Source organism: Pyrus communis, chromosome 3 (genome assembly GCF_041283825.1).
Source record: "Pyrus communis isolate YQ-2024b chromosome 3, ASM4128382v1, whole genome shotgun sequence".
NCBI lineage: Eukaryota > Viridiplantae > Streptophyta > Magnoliopsida > Rosales > Rosaceae > Pyrus > Pyrus communis.
In genome coordinates this window covers 4,574,714-4,602,564 of record NC_142567.1, presented here as the reverse complement: position 1 = coordinate 4,602,564, position 27,851 = coordinate 4,574,714, and the positions used below count along the sequence as shown (strand labels likewise).

Genomic DNA, 27,851 nt, shown 5'->3' with positions numbered 1-27,851 from the left:
ATCGTACTCATTCATGGATGTAATCATGGTATGCTTCATGCAATGTCTTTCATGATTAGGCAGTCCGTAGGAGTAAGCCAAAGAGCCATGGAATCCTCATTCGGGGGGTATTTCCATTTGTAATGCTTCGGGCATAAGTCTTCAAATGAAGATCATGACAAAGGCTTATTCAGTTCTTCCATTCCATTGTTGGCTTCAATGGTTTCTCAGCTTCTTGATAGTCAAGTGGAGATTCATGTCTTGTACCCACATATAAAATGGTTTCTATTAGAAACGTCCAAATAAGGGAAATTGAACTTGTGACGGTTCGACAATCCATTGAATTGGAGGGAACAAGATTGTGATTGGTGCTTCTGAGAATGAATAATCCATACGCATCAAAGTTAGAACATTCAAGTTCTATGACATGGTTTCATGAAAAAACGTCGGGTTTTCATGGGTGTATTGTTTTATGAAAACTTCGGGTTTCAAAGGCACTAAATTTGAAACTACAGGTTCAATTTAGTTTATGAACGTTTAATTCATAAAAAAAAAGGTTCCTACAAGAAACACAAAATGCAATATACTAATTTAAATATAGTGGGTTTGAGTTTTTTCGGGAACTCAAGCGTGAGAGCTTCGTTATTATGAAAGTATGTCAACGGTTTGAAGTATAAAAAAAAAAAAATTATTGAATCGTTAATGTCCAAAAGTGATTTTTAGGTCAATAATTTTGGATCATTATCGGATTAATGGACTGCAGGTCACTTTTAATTAATTCAATAGATTGAGACCAAATGGGGTTGATTGTAGAAGCAAAAATAATAACAACATTCGAGTTAAAATTATTTAAAATGCTAAATCATAGTGTTGGGTCGAAAATACCATAACCCAAAATTTTGGGCTGGGTACCTTAAGCAAAACAAGTGCTCAGGGGCGGCTTCAGGCCACGGGCCAAAAACATGAAGCCCAGCAAGCTGCTGGCTTTTTGGGCTGCAAAGGGGGCATGGGTCAAGGCCCAACGAAAGCTGACTTGGGCTGTGAAACAAAAACAACAGCCCAAGCTGCTGGTTTGGGCCTCAAGGGGTACGAGGGACTCGGGCCCAGCATGGAGTCGGCCTGGTTTTGGTGCGGGAAGCCCAGCCAAGAGGCTAGCATCATTTTTGGGCCATGGGAAACCAAGCCCAATCATCTGGGCTGGCGAAGAAGCAGGCAGGTTGCGGGCCTAGGTGCGCGCGGGGCAAAAGCCTAGCAAGCAAAGCTTGCCGCAGGTTGGGTCTAGGAACAGAGCCCAATTTCCCTTTTGTTTCTTTTTTTTTTTTTTTGTTTTTTTTTTCCCCGATTTTGTTAGGGTTTAAGCTTCTAGTTTGATTTTATACTTTGACTCACATATTCCACATAGAAAAAATTGCATAATGCATGAAACGTGTGTGTATATATATTGACAAATATATGAGTGAAACATATACAATATACAATAAATATATATATATATATATATATTTTTTTTTTCTTTCCGATATGTTTATATTTTCTTTCCGATATATATATATATATATATATATATATATATATATATATATATATATATATAGGAACTAACAACAGGCGGCAAAGCCGGCCATAGAATGTAAAGTGCGGAAGAAAAATATAAAATAGCAGCAGGAGGCAAAGCCGTCCATAGAATATAAAGTGCAGAAATAAAACATATAAAAACAGAGTAGCATATCAAAATAATGAATTAAACGTAATGATGCAAATATATTTGGAAAATAAGTTTTATTGAAAACTTACTGCAATGCAGATAACAAACAGGTATTGCCTAATGGCAGATGAAACAAGTAAACAAAGAGATGGAGCTCGCAGGCATCCTGAATAATATTTGTATTACAAGTGTTTGGAATATAATCTCAGAGAGACGTATTCTTCTACTGGAAGACTTGAGTTAAAAACTTATGTTTCTTCTGAAGATGAATCCTCGTTATATAGAGCGAGGAGGTTGAATGAGACTTGGCCAAATGATCCGGGAATCCCGCTGTCTGCTAAAGCTGGGTGAAAGAATAGTGAAGATGCTTTGATTCTTTTACAAAAGTTAAATGAATAGTGACCTTTTTGTTTTTCACTATTGTGAATAGTGACTTTTTTGTTTTCACTATTGTGAATAGTGACCTTTTTGTTTTTCACTATTGAAGAATAATGCTTTGTGTTTTGCGGAGGAGATGAAAACAGCTACTGCTGATGATGTTGCTGGGCTGACACAATCACATGGGCAAATATTGCTTTTCAGAAATCAAATGGGTCCTGGGCATCTTGAAAATCTGCTTGATCAGCCCATTTGGCGGGAAGCTGAGACGAGGCATCAGAATTATCTGAATCTGAGTCTGAACCTTTTTTCTTTTGCAGCAAAGCTGCTTCCGCCATTAGCAGCTGAGCCATATCCAGCAGTTGGGTAGTTTTTTCTTTCTTTGAGCTGGAGGACTTGGCTGACTTGGAAATTCCTTTGAGAGAGGAAGATGGACTAATGTCTGATAAGGACTGAATTGGTTCCTGAGCTTTTGGTAATTCAGGAAAGTGCTGATTTTCTGGCAAAGCCTGTGAGGACGAAGTTGAAGCTTTGATTGGCAGTGCCTGAGAAGATGCCTGGGGAAATTCTACTTTTACAAGATCAATAATTTTTTGGTGGTTGAATTTATCCCACCATTTTACCCATCGGGTTCTGTAAAGACCACTAGTGTCCACTTCAAAGTTCCATTTGAGAATCCATGGGATCTTGTACTTGGCCATGAGCAGTGAAAAAATAGTAACTCTGTTGTCGAAACGACTTCTGTCAAAACTGGGCTGGAAGTTGTTTGTGAGAACATGACGAAGGTCATCTGGAATGATAGAAGAGCTTGGGCCATGGGAAGCCCACCAATCTGGAAACCATGCAGGAAACCGCAATCTGAAATTCTTATCAAAAGTTATGAACCATGAATGACTAAAGTCTTCTGTCTGGTGGAGAAAAATGTTGGTCCATGCTTGGATATAATCATAGTAATTGTAATGATTGTTTGGGATGAGAACATGCTGGGTATGAAGGGGTTTTGTGTGAAAAAGGGGAATTCCCCATTCGAGTTCGGTAAGGAATTTTCCAATATGGAGTGAATGATACAATATTTTGTTTTGGTGAGTGGTACTGTAAATTGGCTTAATAGCAATGCTTTCTGTTTCTGAAAGGATAGCCTGGTAATATTTTAGGCTTTTATAGGATTCAGTTGGTAAGAAATGAAAATTTGGTGGAAGGAGTAATTTGGCAATGCGCTCTGGGGGTTGGTTTTTGTCAATATGAAGAGGAATGCTAAAAAGCTTTTCAGAATGAGGGTTCTGGACATATGGTGATGTTTTAGCATAGCTAGGTGTTTTTGGTTGTGAGGGAGCTGGAGAACGAACTGATGAGTAAGGATCATAAGGGGTGGCTAAGGCCGTTTGGTAATTTGGTCGGATATTTCCTACTGTTGATCCTAAGGGAGTAAATCTGTTTGTAATGGCGAGGGCCGATGAAGAGTCGGGAATAGACTCTTGTTTTACTGGTGCTGGGGTTTGGGTAAGGGTGGCTGGGAGCCTTCGTTGCTGAGTAGGATTAGTACCCATTCTTCCCCTGCAAAAATTCTCTGGTTAGAAAATCTGGGATGCAATTCTGGCTGCCTTTAATGTATTCAATATCAAAATCAAAAATACTTAATATGGCTTGCCAGCGTGCAAAAATCTGTTTTGATGCAATATTTTGAACATCTTTTTGTAAAACATGTTTTGCAGATTTGCAATCAACACGAACTAAAAATTTTTGATTTAATAAATCATCTTGGAATTTGCTAATACATAATACAATAGATAAAATCTATTTTTTAATAGTACTATAGTTGCTTTGAGCTGGATTCCAAACCCCTGAATGGAAACGAACAATTTGTTCAGGAGCTTCGGAAGAAATTTTTTGTTTAAGGATACCTCCATAACCGATTTCAGATGCGTCGGTTTCGACTATTTTGAGAGAGCCGGGAGTTGGAATGCCAAGGCAAGGCAAAGTCTTGACATGATTTTTGATTTGTTTGACAATGGAAGTATGATTTTGTGACCATGATGGAGGATTTTCCTTGAGACGATCAAACAAGGGCTTACATTGTTGACGCAGATGAGGATAAAATTCTGAAACATAATTGAGAGATCCAAGGAATCTTTGAAGTTGGGTTTTATCAATAATTTGATCTGGAAATTTATCAGCAAACTGGATGACTCGATCTATTGGTTGAATGGTAGACCTGTAAATATGGTAACCTAAAAATCTAACTTTGGTTTGAAATAACTTAATCTTAGATGCCGAAACAACTAACCCATTGGACCTAATGATCCTAACAAATGCATGCAAATGCTTCCAATGCTCTTCTATTGATTTTGAGAAAATTAATACATCATCAATATAAACAATCGAAAAATGGCTGTATTGATTAAAAATTTCATTCATGATATTTTGAAATTCACTTGGTGCATTTTTCAAGCCGAAAGGCATTACATTCCACTCGTAATGTCCGAAAGGAGTTACAAAAGCAGTTTTGTATTTATCAGATTCATGAATTTGAATTTGCCAAAAGCCTGATTTCATATCAAATTTAGAAAAAATAGTTGCCTGAGAAAGTCTCTTTATCAAGTCTCTTTTGTTAGGAATTGGATATCGGATCCATTCTAAAACATCATTCAAAGGTTTGTAGTTAATAACCAGTCGTGGAGCACCGCGTTCTAATTCTGCGTTTTTCTGGACATAAAAAGCAGGGCATGACCATGGAGATTTGCTTTTACGGATAATTACTTTTTCTAAAAGTTGATTAATTTCAGTTTTACAAAACTCTAAAACTTCTTGATTCATTTGAATTGGTCGTGCTTTTGTGGGGATTTTTGACTCAATAAAATCTTTAATATAAGGTAGTTTAACAATATGTTGTTTTCTGTGCCAAAAAGTATTTGGAAGATCGGAACAAATTTCTTTAGTAAGCTTATCGGAAAACTGGCGAATAGAATCTAATAAAGATTTGTTTGTTAACTGTTCTTCAATTCTTTTGTGAAGAATTTCTTCCTGTAAAAAAGCAATTTGTTGGGATTTTGCAGTAATCTGGTTGAGGGTTTTCGAAACATTATCTTTTTGAAGTTGTTTTAACTTTTTAAGATCTGTTTCCATGCAAAATTCAAAAGTAATTTTTTGGCCAAAAACCTTGGTAGAAATACAGTTATGATGAACTTTGAAAGGATAAATTAATGCAATGAAAGGGAGTCCCAAAATAACTGGATCAGAAATATTTTTGATTAAAACAAATGGAGTTTTAAAACAAATATTTTGTTGACAAACATGGGCTTTGGGAATTTCATATTTTAATTTCATCGGGGATTGATTTGCAGCGCTAAGTGTTTCCGTAGACTTGTGAAAATATTTAGTAGGTATTAATCCTTCTTGAATGCAATTTAAATCTGCACCTGAATCAATTAAAGCGATGGTTTATAAATGAAAATCTTCGATTACTATCGTAACTTTAGAATACCATTTTCGAATTCTTATTTTATCTAAAAGACTTAAAACAAGTTCTTTTGAAGAAGAAGATTTGGCTGAGTGAGCGTCGGAATCGGAATTTGAGGAAGAACCATTTTGTTCTTGGACGAGTTCTTGCGTACGTACTCTACTGAGTTGTGAACGAATTTCGGTATTTTCGGATTTTAAAAACTTAATTTCCGATTTGACCTGATTAACTTCTTTTTGCAGATCTTTGAGGGTGATCTCCTTTTTGTGTTTATTAAAACGTTCCAAAGTGGTACTGAGAGAAATCTTTTGAGAAGAAATTTGACTAGTGCCAGGTTCATGAGAAGAAATCAAATTTTTGAGTTTTTTCAAATAAAAAGATTTTAAATCAGGGTCATCGACTTTACTAATTAATTCCATTAAAAACTCTTCTTGTTCTTCTTGCTTATTAAGCACTGAAATTTTGTTACAACAAGTGTCCGTGCATCCAAACTTAATGTTTGGCGAGGAGACGTCGCTAGAACTGCTAGAGTCGGAGACGGAAAAATCGGGATTTTTATCAGATTGACTAGAGTCGGTATTTCTAATTTCTAAAGTCTGAATAAGTTGAACTTTCTCTTCTTCAGAGATTTTTAGTTGGTTAATAACCTTTTTAACCTTGCATTCATTTGCATAATGACCAAATTTACCACACTTGTAACACTTTCCCTTTTTATTTTGAAAATCCTTTTTAGACTTTCGAAAAGGTTTTCTGCTTGAAGATGGTTTTTCATAAAATTTATTTGTTTGAAAAGGTTTGTTGGAAGATCTTTTGTTTTTATAAAATCTGGATTGATGTTTAGAAAACTTGCTGGTTTGTTGGGCTTTTTTCTTTTTACTCGAAGGAGCGATTGGAGGTAAACCATATTGTTCACAAAATGTTCCAAGTTCGTATTTAGCAATAGATTTATCTTTATGAACTTGTTTTGAAATCTTCATGTCGATACACATTTTCAATCATTCCTTTTGAATAACATTAACTATGTTACCATAAGTAAGGGTATGATAAGGTATGACACCTTCTTCATTTACTAAAACATTTCGAATTTTGTGAGCAAAAAGATTTGGTAAACCATTGATAAATTTTTCTTTCCAAAAAGGTTGATTACTATCTTCCCGAAGCATAACTCTGGATATGAAAACATCTTTATACCATCTGAAATCACTTAAGGTTGGACACCTTAAATTACTCAGTTGGTCGTGAATACGCGTAGTAACGTTGCTGGGTGTTCCTATAAAGTGTTCTATAATCGTATAAAGTAAAGTATTTACTCCGTCGGGTATTCCCTGTCCTATCGTTTCGTCAAAAATGGGAAATCCTTCCTCATCTTTTTTGACCGCAAAGCGTATTTCATCTCTGGACTGAGAAGTTAAGTGCTTCTCCCACCAAGAATGAAGCATTCCCGTGAAGCCAGTGACGAGAAGATCAACGATTTGTGTTTGTGTAAAATTGTGATTTGAAATATAGCTATTAGCAACCATGGACATGTGTTGAAGTTTGTTCAAAAGTTCTTGTTCGGATAAGCCATCTATGTTCCACTCATAAAGTTTGTCGGCTGAAACTGAAAATTGATTTTGAATATTTCGTTCTTCAAATTGAAGGTCAGGAGGAGTTGGCCTGGGATACCAATTTTTTGTGAGAGAAGTAGGGTTGACCGGATGAGTACGAATACGTTTTAAATCAAAAGTTGGTTGAAGATCAATGTTTTGAAAAATATTTTCGATATTTTGGATAGCAGAACTAGTTTCCGTGTCCTGAGAAGAATCAGAAGTATTTTCTTCTTCGACAGAAACATCATTGTTTTGCAAAACATTAACAACTTTTTCTTTTTTGAGCTCAGTGAGCATATGATCAATTTTTTGTAAAGTAGTCATGGATTTTAAAGCAGTGGAACTTGAAGCAGTATCAGTAAAATTTACTAAAGGTTTTTCTTTTGGAGAAGATTTTGGTTGAGACAATTTGTCGATTTTGGTTTCAATTTTGTCTAACTGTTTTCCAATAGTATGAAGACTTTGGTTTGTAAAATTATTCTGTTCAATGACAGGTTTAAAACCAGAATCTTCTTTTGGAATTTTAAAAGGGGTTGCGGGGATGTTGGTATTACCAGTGGAAATCAAAATAGTTTCTTTGGGAGGATGACTGGAAGAAATCAAAGTTTTGTCTTCCTTGACCCAATTTTCTTTGGTAACAACCGTAACTTTATTTTTTGTTTCAAAATGTTTTTCAATAAAATCAAAGAAAGATATTTCAAATTGGTATTGTTCTACAAAAGCTTTCCATTCGGCATATATGGCTAGCTTTTCTTCATCACAATACTTTTTTCTAAAAATATTTCTTCTGGGGATGTTTTCCTCAGAAGTGATGTCAGCTTTAAGCTTCCTCCATCGGATTTTATGTGGTTTATTTAAAACAAGTAATTGGTGATTCACCGATGTTGTTTCAAAATCAGAAGGAGTTGGAGAAGTGGGTTCTTCTTGGTTTGGAGGATGATAAACAGGATGTGCAACTTGTGAAGAGGTGTCGACAGACTTTAATTTGAGTAAATCATTGACTAGATCTTGTTGTGCAGCTTCTTGCTCTTTTAACTTTTTGTTTACTAAAGATTTGATCAAATCTTGATCTCGACCCAGTCTATCGGTTGACGTGGATCCAGAAAAAGACTGTCTGCTAGGAGTAAAAGATTTGTGCGACAAAACTGATTCACAAGATTTTCTTGCTGGACGATCAAAATTGATTTTAACTGTGCCGTCAAAATATTGTTCAATGTTGTCAAGATTAACGAGGCTGTTTTGAACGGAAACCGGCTTACTTTCATTAATTAAACACCAATCTGAGGGGAGACTGATGTCTGACCACCTAATGGTTCTTGGTACTCTAATGTTTGCGCTTTCTTGGGTTGTTTGGATTAAAAGAGTGTGGTCGCGAGGACTTTTGTTCAAAGCTTGAAAATTCATGTTTGTGCCAGTGACTTTGTAATAAACTCTAAAAATAAGTGCCAAAGGTTGTGTTCCTTCCAGGACTTGGTACCCGGAGGTTTTGATATTAAGAGTAAGAGCTTTTAAAACATGTGGATCTGAAAGACTTATTGTGAGATCGGGAAAACAATCAAAATGGATAGGTCCGTTATAAAGACTTGATTCAATCATTCCAAGAATACTATCGTTAAAATCAGTAAATCGGGCGTCACGAAGACATAAAAGAATAGACGTATTAAGACCTTTTCGTGTTAAAGGTTTAACAGCGATTTGAACTAAACCAATGTGAAGATAGTTATGACCGTTTTTGCGATGCGCTTTGATTTGTTCTGGAGAAAATAATTGACAAGTCTCATGTTCTTTGCTAAGAGCATAAGCCTTCTCAACTGTTTTGACGTGATGTTCGGATTTAAAAGAGGTCAAAGACCATTTTTTCTTGTAAATATTTTGGGTTGAAACTTTTGGAATGTTCCAGTCGGAAAAATCAATACTTTCGTCTGTTTGAAAATCCAGTTTTTGTTCTTCATTGACAATGTCAGGTATAGTTCCTAAGGTGGATCTAGAGCTAGTGCTGACCATTGAACTAGATCTAAATAATCTACTCATGAAATGCACAAAACAAGTATACTATATGCAAGACTTAAAAGATTCACCTTCCTCGTATGTCTAGACTCTTCCCCCGCTCATGCGCTCCGCTCATGCCTCTCCTGGGACTTATTGTTTGGACCACGTCTTACTGTTTGGCTGGAAGAAAGAAGAACTGAGGACCGACGATTAAGAAATGCAGATAAGATACAAGTATGTGAATAGCAATGAACAGATTAGATAGATGCTAATGCAATTACCAACCACTTGGCTCTGATACCAAATGGGGCGGAACTAACAACAGGCGGCAAAGCCAGCCATAGAATATAGAGTGCGGAAGTAAAACATAAAATATAAACATAGGGGGATTCATACATCATCAGAAATGTTTTCATGCTTCATGGTCGTTTCAAATATTTTCTTTATTTTAAGCATACTTGATTGGCAGAAAACAACAAAAGCCTTTGCATTTGTAGAAGATCCTTCTCGGAAAACCGTAATGGCATCTCCAATGCGTTGTATCACGTTCAACACAGAAAAATTAAATTGAATCAATAACATGTAGATCAATTCAATAAAATAATAAAATAATCATAAAATGAATGATTAAAACATAATACTCCCCTAATTGAAGATCAAACTCTCTTTAGAGCAGTGTCAAGAGCATGCTAATAACGTGTTGTATGTATAATTTACTGAACAATTATGGAGGCCTTAGAGAGAGGGGTGCGGCAATAGTAGAGAGAAAGGAGAGATGTGTAATTGTGGGTGTGTTTTATTCCACCCCATTGTGCCTTTATTTATAGTAGTAGGGAAGCTTAATTTCTTACTCTTTTAGGATTATAACTCTTAATAGGTAATCAACTCCTAATAAAAATATAAGAGATATTCCTAGATCTACTAGGATTTACACAATCACCCTAATCTAATAGAACTGCAACAACTATATTATACTCTTGCATTATATTATTTTATTATTTTTCTTTTAAGATCAGAATAAGATCAGCCTATATTATACTCTTATGTTAGATATGTATATATATTTTTTAAAATAACGTATTCCTTAATGTTTAATCATCTACTATAAAATAAATCTAACTAATTTATATGGTATATAATATATTTATTCCAAAGCCGCCTAGTCTGTCTAGGCGCTAGGCCCTTGTTCATCGCCCGACTAGTATCTAGCGTCTTTTAGAACCAAACTTATATTGCATATATGCTTAATGTGTTTTTAAATTTTGGACTTGTTGGATACTTTTTTTGCATTTTATCCTTCTTTTATTATCTTATTCATGGACTTCATACAAGTATAATTTTTTGTAAGTGTCAATATGAACTTATTTACAAGATATATAAGAAATTTACCTAAATCCGCCTAGGCCCCACCTAGGCGCTAGGCGCCAGCTCGTCGCCCGACTAGCGCCTAGCGTTTTTTAAAACCTTGTTTACAAGTGAAGATGAATACCACTAGACCATAGTACTCTAGTCTATCAACTTTAACCCAATTAGAGTAATAGTCCCTCAACTAAAAATATGTGACCATTGGTTCATTGACTCATCAAAACGTGCAACTATGGTCATTTTCTTCAACTCCGTTAGAACTTCTGTCAAAATGAGTCATGTGTCATGCACATGAGGCTAAATCAAGAGGCAAATATGAAAAACCAAATGAAAAAAAATTTGTAGCAATGGTTCATCACCTTTAAACCAATTGGAACAATGATCCCTTAACTTTAACCTAATAGTAGCTATGATTCTTCCAATATAGCTCAATTTGACAGAATCCTAAAGAAGTTGACGAAAAGGATTATAGTTGCACGTTTTGATGATTTAATGGAACAATGGTCATGGATTTTTAAACGAGGGACCATTATTCCAATTGGATTAAAATTGAGAGACCATTTCATAATTTTCTCTATTAATAAAGGATGACCCACTTAATCAACACATCAGACAAAAAGAAAAAATGGCCCACTCGACTTTTTCTCTCACGCTACATTGCCTGCAATCCCTTTCTCTCCACTGTCCCCTTCTACTCCAACTTCACAAACCTCTGCACCTCCCAGCAACCCACCACTGCCTACCTCCAACTCCTTCTCATTTTCCTCGTCCACTTCCTTCTTCTTCTCCTCCGCTTTATGACTTCCTATGATACCCACTGCCTATCCGGCTATCCCACCTCCACTCCTGCGGTCGTGACATCTTTTCCCCAGTCATCTTCGGTGCCACCGTAGCAAATTATAATGAAATCAGAGTTTGTGTCATCTAGGTATTTATGGGTTTGATCTGGATGTGGTTCAAATGGCTTGTAATTACCAAATCTTCAATTACTTTACTTATGTCTAGCAAATATTCATGTTCTCCAATGTTAATTGTAAAGGCTAGGCGTTCCTATTCGCCACCGCTGTCTGGTTTGGTGACGAAGACCTTCTGGTTCGTGGTGACCTCGGCTTCCTCTTTGACAAGGATGACGAGGTCGTCTTATTCAACACACCAGACAAAAAAAAAAAAAAAAAATTAAAAATGAACATGGCTGCTGTCATGCTAACGTCAGCATGACATCAGATCCCTTAGGCACGTAGTTGGGCAGGATTTAACTTGTGGGTAGTCCGGCACAATTGGGCCCATTAATTACCTTAGTTTTAATGCTGGGCAATTGAGTGTATGGGCGGGAGTTGCTTTTAGGGGTAAACCAGGAAAAATAATTATGAGTTTTTTAAGGCATTAAAAGTTTATTTTTCAGTGTTAGTGGATTTCATGTGACACTTGATGAGTAGGAAAGACAAATTATAAAAAGGAAATTTTGAAAATACAGCCATTTTAAAGACCATATATTGAAATATGGCTAACTTTTTCCAACTCTTATAAAATTAACCAAAATTGATGTTCAAAAGACTAATTGCCCTAAGACTAAAACTTTCTCTTCTCCTCTAAACTTCAGTATTTCTCCTCTCTAAACCCTTCATCTCCAGTTTGATTATTGAATTTTACTACTCGAAGCCTTGAATACCTTTCCCAAACTCGCACATCGCTCAATGACTACTCTATTACGGCTTGGCTAGCCCTCATGAAACTTGTTGTGCGGTGGAGGGCGTTAACTGCAAGGTTTGTGATTGGTGCACTGATCTCTTAGTTTAATTGCTTTTAAGTAAAGATAACAGAGTAATACGGTGGTGTCTGAACGCAAGTGGTTCAACAAAGGGGATGAGGTTCATAATTCACAATGTTGGGAGGAAGAGATAGAGTTATAATCTAAAGGTAATTAGGCCTTCCGATATCAATTTTGATTCACAATGTGGTTGATGTCATGCTAACGTCAACATGACATCAGATCCATTTAGGCACACAATTGGGCATGAATTAACTGGGTGGGTAGTCCGGCTTATTGAAAAATAAGTATGAGTTTATTAAGGCAATAAAAAATTATTTTTCAGTGTTAGTGGATTTCACGTGACACTTTATGAGTGAGAAAGCCAACTTAAAAATGAAAGTTCGAAAATATAGCCATTTTAAAGACCACATATTGAAATATGGCTAATTTTTTTTCCAACTGTTATAAAATTAACCAAAATTGATGTTTAGAAGACTAATTGTTATAAGACTAAAACTTTCTCTTCCCCTCTAAACTTCAGTATTTCTCCTCTCCAAACCCTTCATCTCCATTTCGATTATTGAATTTTACCACTCGAGGTCTCAAATACCTCTCCCAAACTCATGCATCGCTCAATGATTACTCTATTATGACTTGGATAACAATCATGAAACTTGTTGTGCGGTGGAGGGCATTAACTGCAAGGTTTATGATAAGAAAAAAGTGGCACTCGCTTGGGCTAAGTGATTGGTGCACTGATCTCTTAGTTTAATTACTTTTGAATAGAAATAATAGAGTAATACGGTGATGTCTGAACCCAGGTGGTTCAACAAAGGGAACGAGGTTCAAAATTCAAAATGTTTTGAGGAAGAGATAGAGTTTTAATCCAAGTGTAATTAAGCCTAGACCCTAATTAAGTCTTTTGAATATCAAAGTTTGATTAGTTTTATAAGAATTGAAAATACTAGGTTATATTTCAGTAAGTGCTCTTTAAAGTAGCTAATTTCTAAATTTCTCATTAATATAGCTAAAGATTCCCAAAAAAAATAATACTTAAATGTAAAAAAGCACACCAAATTATACACCTACACGTACATTTTGGGTCCGTAATGTATATTGCCAAGTTTTGCTTAACTGTGTAAATGTGTTGGCGGGTTGTTCCAAGAACCGGATCAAAATCCAAATTAATGTTTTCTGGAATGGAAAATTTACAGAGAAGGTAAAAAAACCACTATGAAATTAGGACTCAATTATTTAAAAAGATAATATAAAAAGAAAATTAAACCCAAAACACTCTCTCTTCGATTCCTTTGAAGCTCCCAAAGCCTCTGTGCAGAGGGAGGAGGTAGGGAGAGAGAGTGCCCGATACAGATAGGAAGCGGAAGAGATCCGTCCATGGCCTCAATCCACGGACATTAGCTTCTCGGGCATACAATTTCGTATCAAAATCGCATTTTGTGTAAGGGGTAAGTCCCAAATCTCAATCTTTCTGTGAATAATTGCGTTTAGATTTGAAATTTGGATGAAATTCAAGGACCCCGGATGGAAGCCGCAAGTGGGTTGTTTATATTTCGCTTTCATTGAGTGGAGTTTTTCTATAATTTGCCATTATGTTGGGCTGTCACTATGTGGGAATTCCACTTTACCTAACAAGGGCAATTACAGCAAACCCATATGCTTTGCTTTGAGTCCAACAGCTTGCATTGCATTGCATTGTGTTTTGCCATTTCCATTTCTTTGTGTCATCAAATTTTTTTTTTTAATTGTTCTCGGTCAGTTAATATACGGTAGATTTGTGTCATTTGCATGGGCTGATTAGTTTTGTGTTTGCTAATGCTGTTTCAGATTTCATATTTGAAGCCAATATTTGGCTTCATATAAACTGCTATTGGGTGAATTTGGGGTTGTGAATTGGAAGTTAGGGTGTGGAAGAATTTGGTGATATTGTAGTGTTGTTTACTGGCTAAGCGGGCAAAGGGTGAAGCAACTTGTGCACCAAAATGGATGATGCAGCAGCTTTGGCAGAGGCTGCAGGATCAAGATTTAGTTCATTGGAGCTAATTGGAAGAGGATCGTTTGGCGATGTGTACAAAGCGTAAGTTCCAGTTTATAGATTCATAGTGTATTTGTATACAAGCCTTCATATGATGACTTGTTTGGGCACATCATCTAAGTTCTAGTTTATAGATGCATAGTGTATAACTTGGTATAACAAGCCTTCGTATGATGACTTGTTTGGGCACATCATCTGTCTAATTGAACAACTTCAAATTACACCTGACTTACAGAAGGTACTTAAAAGTTTTGTGCGGAAAAAACTATACATGTTACAGCCACTGGATTTCTGCAATTACTTGTTTCACTTTGTGGCCCTTTCAAATACTTGCACATGGCTGCACATAATATGCGTAGTTGTTACACACACACACACACACACACACTCACACACATATATTTATGTATATGTTGTGATTGATTGTAGTGAAATCTGTTTAAAGTATGCCAGGTTTACTTTAATTCCTACAGTCATTGTGGTTGGGGTTGGTTCAGCATACTGCAAGATTGATTATGACTGCTGGCCTCTGATTCCTTTTCTAACTTACAGGTTTGATAAGGAGCTTAACAAGGAAGTTGCAATTAAAGTAATTGATTTGGAAGAATCGTAAGTATATTGCTTTCAATATAATTATATGTAATTCTTTTTATTGTTCTGTTCAATGTTATATGGTTGTTGTTTCTTTGAACTACGTGTAACTCCAGGCTTTTGCCATAATAGGAACTTTCCACTCTTCCTTCATTACTTTTAGTGGGTAAATTTCAAGACAGGATACAAAATTTCAGAAAGCACACATAGGGTTATACTGGTAGCTATATAGTTAGTGAATGCAAGGTGTAAAGTTGATTTCAACATTTCCACTCACCAGAGAGAAGTTGATTTCCACCAGAAAACAAACAAAAAAAATATTGATATTCTATTTTTACATACAGAAAAATAAGCTTGTTACATGACGATCAAATAATTATAGGCCCAATTACTTGAGAATCGCCTAACTTGGTTGTGACTTGTATCTGGTACTAACTACGATAATAAGTTAATCAGGACTCTGCAATTTTTCTGGGACAATTTCATCATTTGTAGTGTGAATGGCTTAGAATTCTGGGACAATATTACTGACCAAAGGTAATAGTTCTTATAGAGTTTAACTAATATAACCATATGGTATTTTGTTGGAAAGAATGATTTAGATGACTTCCATCTCTGATCCTCAACCTGCTGAATGCTGCATTGTCCTGCATGACTGTGGACATAGTAAGTGGTCGCTGCTGCTTAGTTACTAACTTAATTAAATGAAGGTATTCTGTCCTTATTCATCCTAATGGCCCTCATCAGAAAGTTCTATGCAATGGAATACGACATGGATAGTTGTGATTCATTGTTGTTCTGCATGTCTTATTATTAATCAATCTCCTTCGAGCATAGAGCATGCTTCCCCTATCTATTCGATATTCATAAAGCTTTACTTAATATTTTCTGCAGAGAGGATGAGATTGAGGATATTCAGAAGGTGCCAATCATAATCTTTATAGCTAGGATATTGTCACTATGATTACACAAATATTTGTTTTCTGATTGAGTTTGTATGTGTTCCAGGAAATTTCAGTTTTGTCACAATGTCGATCTCCTTATATTACAGAGTACTACGGTTCCTATCTCCACCAGACAAAACTTTGGATAATAATGGAGTACATGGCCGGTGGCTCTGTTGCTGACCTAGTAGGTTACTTCTGTTGTTTGTACATAGTCAATGTGGTCAGATGAATTTTTTTTCATTTATAAGGCTAATAGAACTCTCTTTTATATCGCCATCTATCATCATCATTGTTCCTCTACAAGATGATGAGATTTCGTTTGGGTGATATGTAATTAATAAACTCTCTTAGGGTTTGCTTTTATTTATCAGGTAAGTTTACCCAATGATGATATTAAGGGGGGCCACTATAGCTTGATTTCTTGCTAATACGCAATTCTTGATAGTTTACAAGGCTTATTAAGTGTCACACAATACTTGAGCCCGCAGACAGCAGACGAGCAAACTGGCCTGTTATCTCTTATCCAAATCGCTTTTTCTTAAGATGGAGATTCTATTACTGAATAGCCCTGTATCCTTAACTGAAAAAAAAGGTATTTCTTATCAGTTATCATAATCAAATAAATTTGTAAATAACCCAGGAGCAACTACAAGTGGGGTTCCTTCTCAGTGTACCTGTGTCATTTTACAATTTTTGACACACTATGATGACAATTTCTCAACACTGAGTTGAAAGTTCAATGCTTTAGCTGTATTAATGCTGTTAAGTCTTGTGAATGCATATTCATCTATGTGTGGCATTGATAACTGATGTTAAAATCACATATGTATGCATCTTTCAGAATGATCAGACAATTGTGTTTATGCAGCTCCAATCAGGTCCTCCACTGGATGAAACGTCAATGGCATGTATTCTTCGTGACTTGCTACATGCAATTGAATATTTACATAATGAAGGAAAAATTCACAGAGATATTAAAGGTATTCTGCCCTTGTCTTCAACCATAATTATGCATGCTTATCAGAGGATCATCTGTGCTTGAAAATGTTCCCTCCTCCCCCAACCGCCCCCCCGCCGCCCCCCCCCCCCTCCCCTCTTCTCCTCCCTCTTTCCTCTCTCTTTATCATTTTGAAGCTTTATTTAGTTTCGTTAGTTTCAACTTTCTTGTTCTAGCTCTTGTTTTAATGACACGTTTGTATTTTTTGCAGCGGCAAACATTTTATTGACAGAAAATGGCGATGTTAAGGTATATCTTCACGGTCAAAAGCCTTTAATTTATACAGAAAGTAGAAGTAGGATCCGCATTGAAGGGCGGTGTTAAATTTATTAGCCCTTGGTCTTCCAAGTTACAATTGTGACTTGTAACAGGTGGCCGATTTTGGTGTTTCCGCACAACTTACAAGGACAATATCAAGGAGGAAGGTGCAATGTTTAAACTTGAATTCATTTGCTTTGTTGTTAATCAGATCTGATGAAAGATTAGGTTAACTTATAGTTTTTTTTAGGTTAACCTAAAAAAAAATATTATTTTTAGGTTAACCTAAAAAAAATATTATTTTGTGCTCACTGTATGTTGTATTATGTACAAGCAATATCTTAAATGTTGTATGCTAGCTAGAATGCACTAATTTTTTTTAACAACCCCAGACATTTGTAGGAACACCATTCTGGATGGCTCCAGAAGTAATCCAGAATTCTGAAGGATATAATGAGAAGGTATACCTATTGGAGACCTCACTCTATCAGACTGAGCCTTGATGAACGACTCACATTGACCCTTTGAATTTGCAGGCAGATATCTGGTCACTGGGAATCACTGCTATTGAGATGGCAAAAGGGGAACCACCACTTGCTGATCTTCACCCAATGAGAGTTCTCTTCATTATACCTCGAGAAAATCCACCTCAGGTTCTCTAAATATACTCTAGTGTATACTGATAACAGTCATCTTAGAAAATGAATTTTCAAAGATGAAATGCTTCTCGGTTGGATATTACTCACACTATAAAAGAACCATTATTTTGGTTTGTTGTGCAGTTGGATGAGCATTTTTCTCGACCTATGAAAGAATTTGTTTCATTTTGTTTGAAGAAGGTACCAGCTGAGGTAAGTACTTAAACCATCTGAATATTTAACTATAGTTTTTGTCTTTTTGTTTTTTGGTTTGATCTATTTGAAGGAGGGAAATCATTACAAACTAGACAGCATCATTTTGGTTATAACAAGATGCATAGGAAAATTCAGGAATTGGCCCTTTTTCAAACCGAGTGGAGAATATGTACATGATTAACCTGCATAAAAAATTTGACTAAAGGCATTTATCAAACAAACAAAAATATAGCATATATTTTTGAAACTTAGAAGTGAGAGGAGTTGAATTTTATTGGTTTATTTTATTATTATCATCTGCTCATCTTTCTGTTAAAGAGAACTATCATATTCTTCTATTTTGTTTTCTCTTAGCAATAATTAAATAATAGTACATTGCTGGTTTTTGAAACCCGTTTAATCCTATATTGGGAGTTAGTATTGAAGTGATTGTGTTTTATTTAAGGTATTTGGCTACTTTTTGTGGTTTTAATACATTACTTTGGACTTATTTGCAACTGTTTATAGTGTTTGCATAGCTTTTTGTGAATATGTGCTTCAATAAGTAGAGTGTGCAATGCTTTGTTTCTGTTTGTAGCATTTCAAATCTATGCTGATATGAAGTAAAGCAGGTTGCAATCCATTATCTTGATTATGAATTCTTGAAGTTTTCTTATTGGTCTTTTTTTGTTGTTGTTGTCTTTAACCTAAGCGTGCAAGTGCCAAGGAACTTCTAAAGCACCGTTTTATTCGGACTGCAAGGAAGAGTCCACGACTTCTGGAGAGAATAAGGTGCGATATATTGCTTTTATGCCTGAAATTTTAATGATGCAACTTTATTTCTAGAATGAACCTGCAACACAATGATGCCTGGTCTGTGCCTGCCCACAGATACGAGGCATAAGAGAACTTAAGACATACGCAACTGCACCTCAGCTTGCACTTTTGTTTCATTTTTTGGCATTTACATGTCTGTGTTTTGAGTGGGCAATAAATGCTCATTAACATGGTTTAGCTAAGATGCCATGCTTTATTGTTACCTTACAGAGAGCGTCCAAAATACCCTATCAAGGAAGATGCTGACAGCCCTAGAAATGGTCCTACCGCTAGAGGGGAGATATCTGATACTGTGAAAGTGACTAGAAATATAATAGATGAAACTGTTCGGGCTAGGTGAGTTATAAATTGCTGATCACTAGTGCTTTGCAGGTTGTGTGGTTTAACTGTTGTGTTAATTTGCAGTGACCAGGGTAAGACCACAAAAAATGCTGGATGGGATTTCAGTATTGGAGCACAGGGTACAGGTACTGTTAGAAGTGTTCCAAAACTAAAACCACCGCAGGCAAGAGAGAAAAAGCCAGAAGGCAGTCAGATTACCTCTGGAAGAGTCCCAGAGAATACTAACCGACGGTTCTTGGCGTCTGGGAATGCTCTTCAAGAATCGCGTGAAGATTATTTTTCTAGGGATGGTAGAGATTCATATCATGATGAGTCAAATCCTGAAGATGTAAGTCTCCCACCCCCGTTCCTTTTTTCTTTCACATGCATGTTTGATACAAGTGACATCCCGGTGGCCACCTTTAAATATAATTTTTTATTTCATCAATGGGCTATACAAGGTTTTTTTTGTCAAAATAAAAAAAAGATTTGTAAGGTTGTCTGTCTCAAATTTTTTGTGGTTTTACTGAACTCTTATCTGTAGTTAAGGCTGTATGCCATTACTTAATTTTCACTTTTGAATTCTGTCTGCTTTTACTGGAGTAAAGTTAAACAGGGTATATAGTTCACCAAACCAATATTTTTTGCCTGAAAAAGCAAAATGTTGTGCTTTTATTAGTTCACCTCAAATTTTAGTTTACTGATTCAAAGTTGGAATTCATGATTGTTTGTACCATGTTACATTTTATATATTTAGCAATTTGAGGTGTATTTTCAGGATGAATTGACTGCGAGTGGGTCAGGAACTGTTGTTATACGAACTCCCAAAGGATCTCAACCATCTACTCAGTTTCGTCATCAAAACTCTCTGGTAACAATCTGTAAGATAGGACAAGAATCAAAGTATTCGAGTTTGAATTTGTCTTTCTGATTTAGCCCCCTTTATTTGATTAGCTCCTTTTGTTTTGTAGTCTAGTGGCACATACGCTTCTTATGAAGATGCTTCATCCAGTGGAACTGTTGTTTTTCGTGGTCAACATGATGATTCTGATTCTCCTGGAACGCCAAAATCGAGGCTGGGAATTCAAGAGAAAACTTCAACTGCCCCAAACGAAGACAGTGCCATTAATCTTGCAGAGGTGCCTTTTGATCAATGTGATATTTCAATTGATATCAGTTAGCTATCTGATCTGTCAATAAATCTCATATTAAAATAGTGCTAGCTGAAACATTGAAAGTCTTCATGTGTAAAAAAATTCAGTGCAACATGTTGGAGTAATTGCAAAAACATGCTGGGCTTTTAACTGTTGACAAGTCACCCAAATAGATTGACTTACTGTTCAGTTGCATTTTGTACCTTCCAATATCAAATTTGAAAGACCTTTTCCTTTAAATGTTCTTTCAGTTGATTTCAAAATTCCATGATGTCTTAGATCCAATCTACTTCTAGGGTTTTCATCCCCTAAATTCTCCTGATATTTTGGTTCTAAATATGAATTTCCTGGTTTCCTTCTGAAATTTCCTAGGTTATTGTCATATTTTAGGTTGAAAGTAAAACCAGCAAACCAAAACCTAATGCTGAGGTGCTCTTGGCGTCCAGAGTGTTTAACTAATGAAGCTTCTTTTTGGATTGACAATGTTTACGCAGGCAAAGGCTGCGATTCAAGGAGGGAGGAAAGGAAATGCCAGAGATAGGTCTGCACTTAACAAGATCAACTACGATGAGCACGATAGTAGAAGAGGGCAGATGACAAGTAGCTCTGATTCTTCCAGGTACATCTACTGGAAAAAGTGCTGTTAGCATATCTAATCTTTGCACCTGCACCCACACATACACACACATACGAGAGGGTAGAAAATTTCTAATTTATAGAAGAACTCTCTTTACCTCAGACAATCTCATGAATACTTTGATGCCCGAAAGGCATTTCCAAGATCACCCCAAGCAAGTGATGACGAAGAAAGTGCAAAAGTTATATCATCATCTGCAGCACTATCAATAGTGCTTATCCCTTCGTTAAAAGAGGTGAGCACACCCAGATATATTCATAGGACTCTTGGCTTGATATGGTGTCAAGGGGGGAAATCTTGCCTTATTGCTTGACCTGCAAGAAGTATTGTTGTCTTCTTTTTCCTTATTTTTGCCTGCTAAGGATATCATTTTTGCCCAAACTTGGGCGTTTGTCATAAGTTAGAAGCCCCATGCAGCATATTTTTAAGTTGCTTTTTAGTGTCGTGGCCCTCGTGGGTTAGGTGTCCCTCATTAGAGATACCACATTATTTCAGGAGGTATAGTAGATTTGTGGAAGAATGTAATGTCCATATGCATGATACAGATTGCTTGTTGTGCGCATATGTTTAAGATTTTAGGTTGTAACTATTCTAGAAACATCAAGCATAAACTTCAAGATGTGGTGTATATGTTTCAAGCTGGTTTGTTTTATCCCCTTCACTTGTGCATGCATATCCAATGAAGTCATAGTGTATATGGTTTCACTGTTTCAGACGTGTGCTTTGCCTTTCTTGTTTATTTTTCTCTTGTGTATATATAGGCCATTGCTGATGATCCAGAAGGGTCAGCTGTGCGTTCAGTTGTAAATTCGCTTGTCAAGTTGGAGAGCTTGAAGCCAGGATCTTCTGAAGTTTTTGTCAGCAAATTGCTTCAGCGATTATCAAGGTTTCACAAATTGTCTTTTTTGTTTTGTTTATTGTCCTATTCTTTCCGACCACTTAAAATGGTGGATGGTGGCATTTAGTCTAGAGGACTTATGGAAGAAAACCTTCGCAGTTCACAAAGTCCGAAGGAATCTTCATTGAAAGACTTACAGGAGCTGGCTGCTCGCATCTTTGCTAAGGGCAAGACAGCTTCTGAAGAAACACAAAAAGCAGAAGCTGATAACAAGAAAAGGCAGCAGAACAAGGAGTTCCAATCCCACGCAAATATGAGCCCGCTCGCAAGATTTTTGCTTTCAAGGTTAGTCAAGTTATTTATCTCTCATATTCCTTTTCTTATCACATACTTATTGTAAACAGAAACATAAGCGAAACATTTCCCTTGAATTTTAGTTTATAAAGAATTGAAAGGGAATTGTTATTAGCACTCCAAAAATCTCATTCTGCACTCCAAACTTTCTATATTAGGAAAGAAAAATACACTTGTGAGAAATGTAGAATGAGATTTTTGGAGTGCCAATAACACTTCTCAATTGAAAGGGTCCTAAATCTTTGATGTGATTTCCGCGAAACGATCCGAAGCATCATTTGGAATGAGAAGTTTTCGTCTAGTTTAGAAAGAGGAAGCTGTTTTCTCTGTAAGTTTCCTTCAATACAAATATGTAATGATGTAATTAAATGTTTGATGCAGATGGCAAGGGCAAGCTTAACGCGATCTCAACCCGGTTTGAAAGAGGTTCGAGTGGCGATTGGATATTTATTTTTGTAGTGTGATTCATGTTTTTGCATTATTCTGATTTGATGTACATATCAATATCATTGTAAGAAATTGTGCCTTTTTCATCTGCCATGATTTTTTTTTTTTTAATTAACATTTTTGTTTCCGAGTAGCCAGCATTGCGTATAATTAGGGGTTTGCAATTGTTTTATCATTGTAATATTACCAAAATTGGTTAATATTTATCAATAATTATATTATTAATTGTGGTTTATCCTTTCCCCGATAGTTCATTTTGGTACGGTAGAAATTATATTTGGATGATGAAATCGCACTATGTTTGGATGATGAAACCACAGATGGCTAATATTCTAAAAATGACAAGAAATTGTACGTGATTCAGTATTAGCGGATAGAGTTTTGGATATTTATTCATGCGTCCACAATTCAAAGCTTCCCCCTTTAATTATTGTAGTAGTATAAATTAATTGATAGACAAATCAAGATCTAGATTAAAGAAATTAAATAAGAAGTTTAATCAAAAGCAATGGTTTTGCCATTTAACACTACAGTTTAGTGATATTTTTCTGAAGTCTTAGGTTCGATTCTCGTCAAGGGCAAATTTGAACTCATTGCTAGTCCATTGTGAGGTTAAATCTATCCCCTCTCCTTAGTATAAATAATAAAAGTTTCAACCAAACTTACAAAAACGATAAATGAAACACGAGAATCCTAAAACCAATTCTGTTAAGCCAAACAACAATTTGAACATTAATTGAAAAACTCAACGCTATGTACAGAGTGAGGCTAAGCCGTAGTGCCATTCACACACCCATTTTTACCTTCCCACACACCCTTATTAATTATGGCCGTGATGATCTTCAATTCGTTCAATCGACGACCAAAAATTATGAGGAGTGTGTGAGAAGTAAAAGTGTGTGGATAGTATTACCCTTTATATAAAACCAAAAGGTCAATCGAATTTATATATGGGGGTTGGAACATGATGAGATTGAAGCTGATATAGCTCCAGTGTCTGAAACTATTGATGCATCCAAAATGCAACTGCTCTTGTGCGTAAAAGATTCCTCAAGCGTGAAGTTAAGCGAATCCTTCCGCTTAAACTGCAACACTATTTGGATCGACCACGAGGAGCTTGCTTTGCACTAGTCAGCTTCCGAAATCCAGCATGCAGAATCATGCCTGCAATAGGTTCAAATCCGTAGAAAATTCCATACGCAAGAAAAGGGACGTCTAGAAATATAAACAGAATTTGTTTTTGACAACCGTAAAGTAGTTTAACTAGAACGCAAAGTAGTATAACTAGAACAAAACATTAGCTAAAAATAGCAAGAATCAACTTGTTTTGAGAGGTGTAGAAGTTTATCAAGCTTTCTCTCATAAAGATAAAGTCAACTTTGAAACCCGTCAAGATTACAGGTTACAATCATACAATATATTCCTTTTTCTCGAAAGGATTTTTGCGAATACGATACACTACATGATTTATTTAGTGAGCTTGTATTGTTGTATTCAATAATTAACTTATCTAACTTTAGGAAACCAAAAGAACCTGACTAAAGGAATTGTGCATAATTCTTCTCCATATATATATATATATAATATGCAAAGAATATCGAAAACACACCTGCATAACTGACAGTAAGAGCACAGAAGATAGCCATTTGAACATTTGAACATATCAGAATAACCGCAGCTACTGCAAACATAAATTCAAATCAATGTTAACAAAGCAACTCTAGATGCTATTTTATAAAAACTATGAATAGCTTGCATCGGAGTTGATATGATTGATGAATTATGGAAGCGAGAAAGAGGGGGGGAGGGAACTACACAGCTAGAGGATGATAAATACAAGAAATGTTCGGGAGAAAGCAAATGAGAGTAAAAATTACTAAACGAAAACTTCCGGCCACCCAAAAAGTAAGAGATAGTGCAAAATTTGGAGCTCCTAGAAATACATGATGTGATAATCTCTCAAGGTAGACAATCCTTGAGCAAACTACTAGGTTAAAAAGGCCAAGAGGGCCCTGGATGGAAACCTACCCTCCCCATTCAGGGTACAGCTTCTCTGATTTTACCTTTCAGACTTCAGACCTCAGAAAAGATCTCTGAACACAAGAAAACGAAAACTAAAGTGGCCATAGTGCTATCCTTGTATGTACAAAGCCTAGGTTAAGTACAGAACAGAGAAGATAGAACACACCGTTGTAACTCACAGAGAGGAACGTCTGAGCCCATGGAAAATCCAAAAAAAAAAAAAAAAAAAAAAAAAAAAAAAAACCATAGCATTGGAGACTCTGTCACACTTTTAAGGTTCCTAGGAGTCTTGTATGGTAGAGCAAACATGCGGACATGAATATTAAAAAATATATATATAAACTGCTAAGATTATCTCCACTTAGGAGCTCCTGCTTAGCAGTTTATGCAGTTTATAGATCATTAGAACTCCACATTGTCTTCGTCCATACCAGAGTATGAACCTCTTTATATACTCTTTAATTTTTATTGTAAACCAATATCAAGCTAAATGCAAAACATTTACCCCATTTAAGAGTTCCCCAAATTAAAGGATACCTTGATAATTTTATACTTGCTCACATGTACACCATTCTAAGTGCAACAAACAACATAACACCACAAATGTTAAATGGAGTTTTCGCCATTTTGCATTGTCTACGTTACTATGTATATTATACACGCATAACAAGATCTACAGAAGGGTGAAAAAGGAATTAACTTGGAAAACTCAAGAAGTTCGTGGCATTTTCGACTAGTAACAAGCTCAATCCTTACTTATGTAGAAGAGAATGCTAAGTAAACAGAACAAATGCACAAGAGAATACTGCTATTGCCCAAACACAGGGTCAACAACTCACCACATTGAGCAAAACGAATTAAGCACTGCCGAACTATTGGGTATTGGTCCAGTCCCCACCTTTCACTACAGAACTTAAAAACATCCCATAGTGCCAAACAAGATATCAATCCAACAAGAGCCAGTGGCATCTGATATCTGTAATCAAATAAAATATACACAAAAATATCAGATAGGATGAGGGGGAAAACACTGACAGTTATTAAACCACAACCTGCCAAAGAGGAAAAGCTAAAATGTACAGACAAAGGAAAGAGTAATACATTACTTATTTTATTTAACAGGACCCCCAACAGGATCAGACTCATCATACAGGACACAATTAAGCCTATCTTGCCCACGCCCTTTCACCCTCTAGCATTAAGATGAATTATGAAAAGGAGCACAGCTGTAGCTTTACCTTTCATCTCCCCTTCACTGGCAAAGTGAAGATTGAATGAGATTACATTCCCTCCACCAAAAGACCAACGAGGAGGATGTTCATATGGGAGTAAATGCGTTGCTTGGCAACACCTACTTAACAGTCTAAACCACTCAAATCATTCCAAGTGGTGCTAGTTTCTTGAATTTTTATAAACAAAACCCAACCTTTCAACATAGCCAAGACCAAAACTACATACATAGTAAAGTTACTTGGGCCAAGGAAAAACAACTAACGATTTGAAATTTGACTATTAGATTATTATAGGTCCACACAACAAAGAAGCTTGCAATTCAAATTTCTCAGCAGATTTAGAATTGCAAATATCGCCTATTAGAAGACAAAGCGCATCATAAGACAAAAGGTGTCAACATTTTCAATTTGCTTCCATTTACTGAAGTTCTTGGAACAAATTAAATAGAGAGCCAGCTTTTAAAATTCTAACTAGAACCTAAAAAGAAAAATGCATTGATATGAAACAAGGACAGGAAAACAACAAATCGAGTACTTACGTTAGCTTCCTCAAAATTCTTTTTTTATTGTCTTTTTGGTTTCCATTCTATCACTTCTTTTTCTCCAACACAAACCAAAACCCAATTCTCAAAACTCACTAGCAATCATGAACCAACGAGAAAGAGAAAGGACCGTTCCTCCTTTTAACCAATCAATTCTCAAAACACCCCCTTACCATTTACAATCTTAAAACAAAGAGGGTAGTAACAAAGACATGAATACAAACAGAACCCAATTCTCTAAACTCACCCAAGGATCAAAATACATACATATACTGATATACATATACAGAGAGAGAGAGAGAGAGAGAGAGAGAGAGAGAGAGAGAGAGTGCATACAAAGAGCAAGCAAAGAAGAGCACGAACAAAGTAGCATAATTTCTAGCATAGCGCTTGACATTCTCCTGGACCCTCATGCGAGCCTGCGAAACAGAGAGAGGGAAAGAGTAGGATTCGGAGGACCCAAAAAAGGCGGTGGTCCACGGCGGCGTCTGGGCGGCAAGGTCGTCGTTGGTGAGCTTGGAGAAGGGGTTAATGGTGAAGAGAGAGAAAAGGGTGAAAATGCGAGAGAAGAGTGAGATGAAGAAGCCGTTTGTGATGGAGGCTGCGTCAGCGGTGGCGGCGGAGGAGGTGGTGATGGCGGTGGAGGTGTGCTGGTCGATGATTTCTGGGTAGCCATTGTCGCGGAGCCATGACTCGAAGAAAGGGTCGGGGACGCTGAGAGATAAAGGGTTGGAGGTGAATACCATGGTAATTCCCTCCCGAGTCCTGCCTGCAACTTTTTGGTTTGCCCTTGGATTTTGGGATTTTTGTGTTGATGATGTTATGTTGGTTTTGTTTCGTTGAGAAGATAATAGTATTTCCTTGAATTATATTGGTCGTACTGCATAGGGATATACAAAGAGTGTGAAATATGAATAAAATCACAAATTTAACAAAATAAAAATTTTGATGTCATTATTTCTTTTTATTTGTAAACGAGAGATTTTATATTCGAATCTTATAGATAATGAATTCGATATCAAATTAAATTGTCCATTGTTTCACTTACCTGAACTCTTCTCTCTCTTAATATAAAATATATCTTTATACTAAAAAAATAAAAATAAATTTACAGCAGTAATTTTTCTTTTTAATAAAAAATGATTGAGAGATGTACAATGCTTCGAAATTATCATTTTATATATATATATATATATATATATATATATATATTTATTTTGGTTTAGGAAATGTGGGGTACTCATCTTTGAGGAAAGAGTAATACACCCACTTGCCACATATTTGTGATATTATTTGTATTATTTCTGTTATAAAGGCAGAACCTACTAGCATATGTTAATCACATATTTAATAGAGATAATATAAATGTGTGGTAAGATTAATATTTTTGTTGAGAAAAATTATAAATGTGAGACCCATCACTTAAAATGAGAACGTAAACGGATCCCAAATTCACATGTTTGTTGTTGAAGTAGAATATACATTTACATTTTTTGAAAAGGTAAATATAGTTTTTACAACTCAAATTTGCATATTTTCCAATTAAAATGCTCTCAATATTAGGAGATATTTCGAG

At 36.0% G+C, this 27,851-nt stretch overlaps 3 protein-coding genes across 3 annotated transcripts; 1 reads left to right on the top strand and 2 right to left on the bottom strand.

Annotated features, from left to right (window-relative positions):
* Positions 1–2,247: 2,247 nt before the first annotated feature.
* Positions 2,248–9,450, bottom strand: LOC148697785 (uncharacterized). The gene is made up of 2 exons (XM_088690708.1): positions 9,187–9,450; positions 2,248–3,616 (listed from the first exon to the last, which is right to left on the bottom strand). The coding sequence occupies exons 1-2, from the start codon at positions 9,231–9,233 to the stop codon at positions 2,263–2,265; spliced, it is 1,401 nt and encodes a 466-aa protein (XP_088546834.1). The 5' UTR covers positions 9,234–9,450; the 3' UTR covers positions 2,248–2,262.
* A 3,890-nt stretch (positions 9,451–13,340) lies between these two features.
* On the top strand, positions 13,341–22,714 carry LOC137715054 (uncharacterized). The gene is made up of 21 exons (XM_068454273.2): positions 13,341–13,678; positions 14,058–14,307; positions 14,818–14,874; positions 15,751–15,778; positions 15,865–15,987; positions 16,672–16,783; positions 17,012–17,049; positions 17,172–17,225; positions 17,451–17,519; positions 17,595–17,711; positions 17,841–17,909; positions 18,604–18,683; positions 18,939–19,064; positions 19,134–19,398; positions 19,828–19,920; positions 20,021–20,188; positions 20,698–20,822; positions 20,943–21,075; positions 21,602–21,726; positions 21,838–22,023; positions 22,414–22,714. The coding sequence occupies exons 2-21, from the start codon at positions 14,213–14,215 to the stop codon at positions 22,430–22,432; spliced, it is 2,082 nt and encodes a 693-aa protein (XP_068310374.2). The 5' UTR covers positions 13,341–13,678; positions 14,058–14,212; the 3' UTR covers positions 22,433–22,714.
* A 369-nt stretch (positions 22,715–23,083) lies between these two features.
* Positions 23,084–27,148, bottom strand: PRA1.H (prenylated RAB acceptor 1.H). The gene is made up of 4 exons (XM_088690707.1): positions 26,612–27,148; positions 25,341–25,477; positions 24,089–24,160; positions 23,084–23,643 (listed from the first exon to the last, which is right to left on the bottom strand). Exons 1-4 carry the CDS (start codon positions 27,019–27,021, stop codon positions 23,573–23,575), a joined length of 690 nt encoding a protein of 229 aa, XP_088546833.1. The 5' UTR covers positions 27,022–27,148; the 3' UTR covers positions 23,084–23,572.
* Positions 27,149–27,851: the final 703 nt, after the last annotated feature.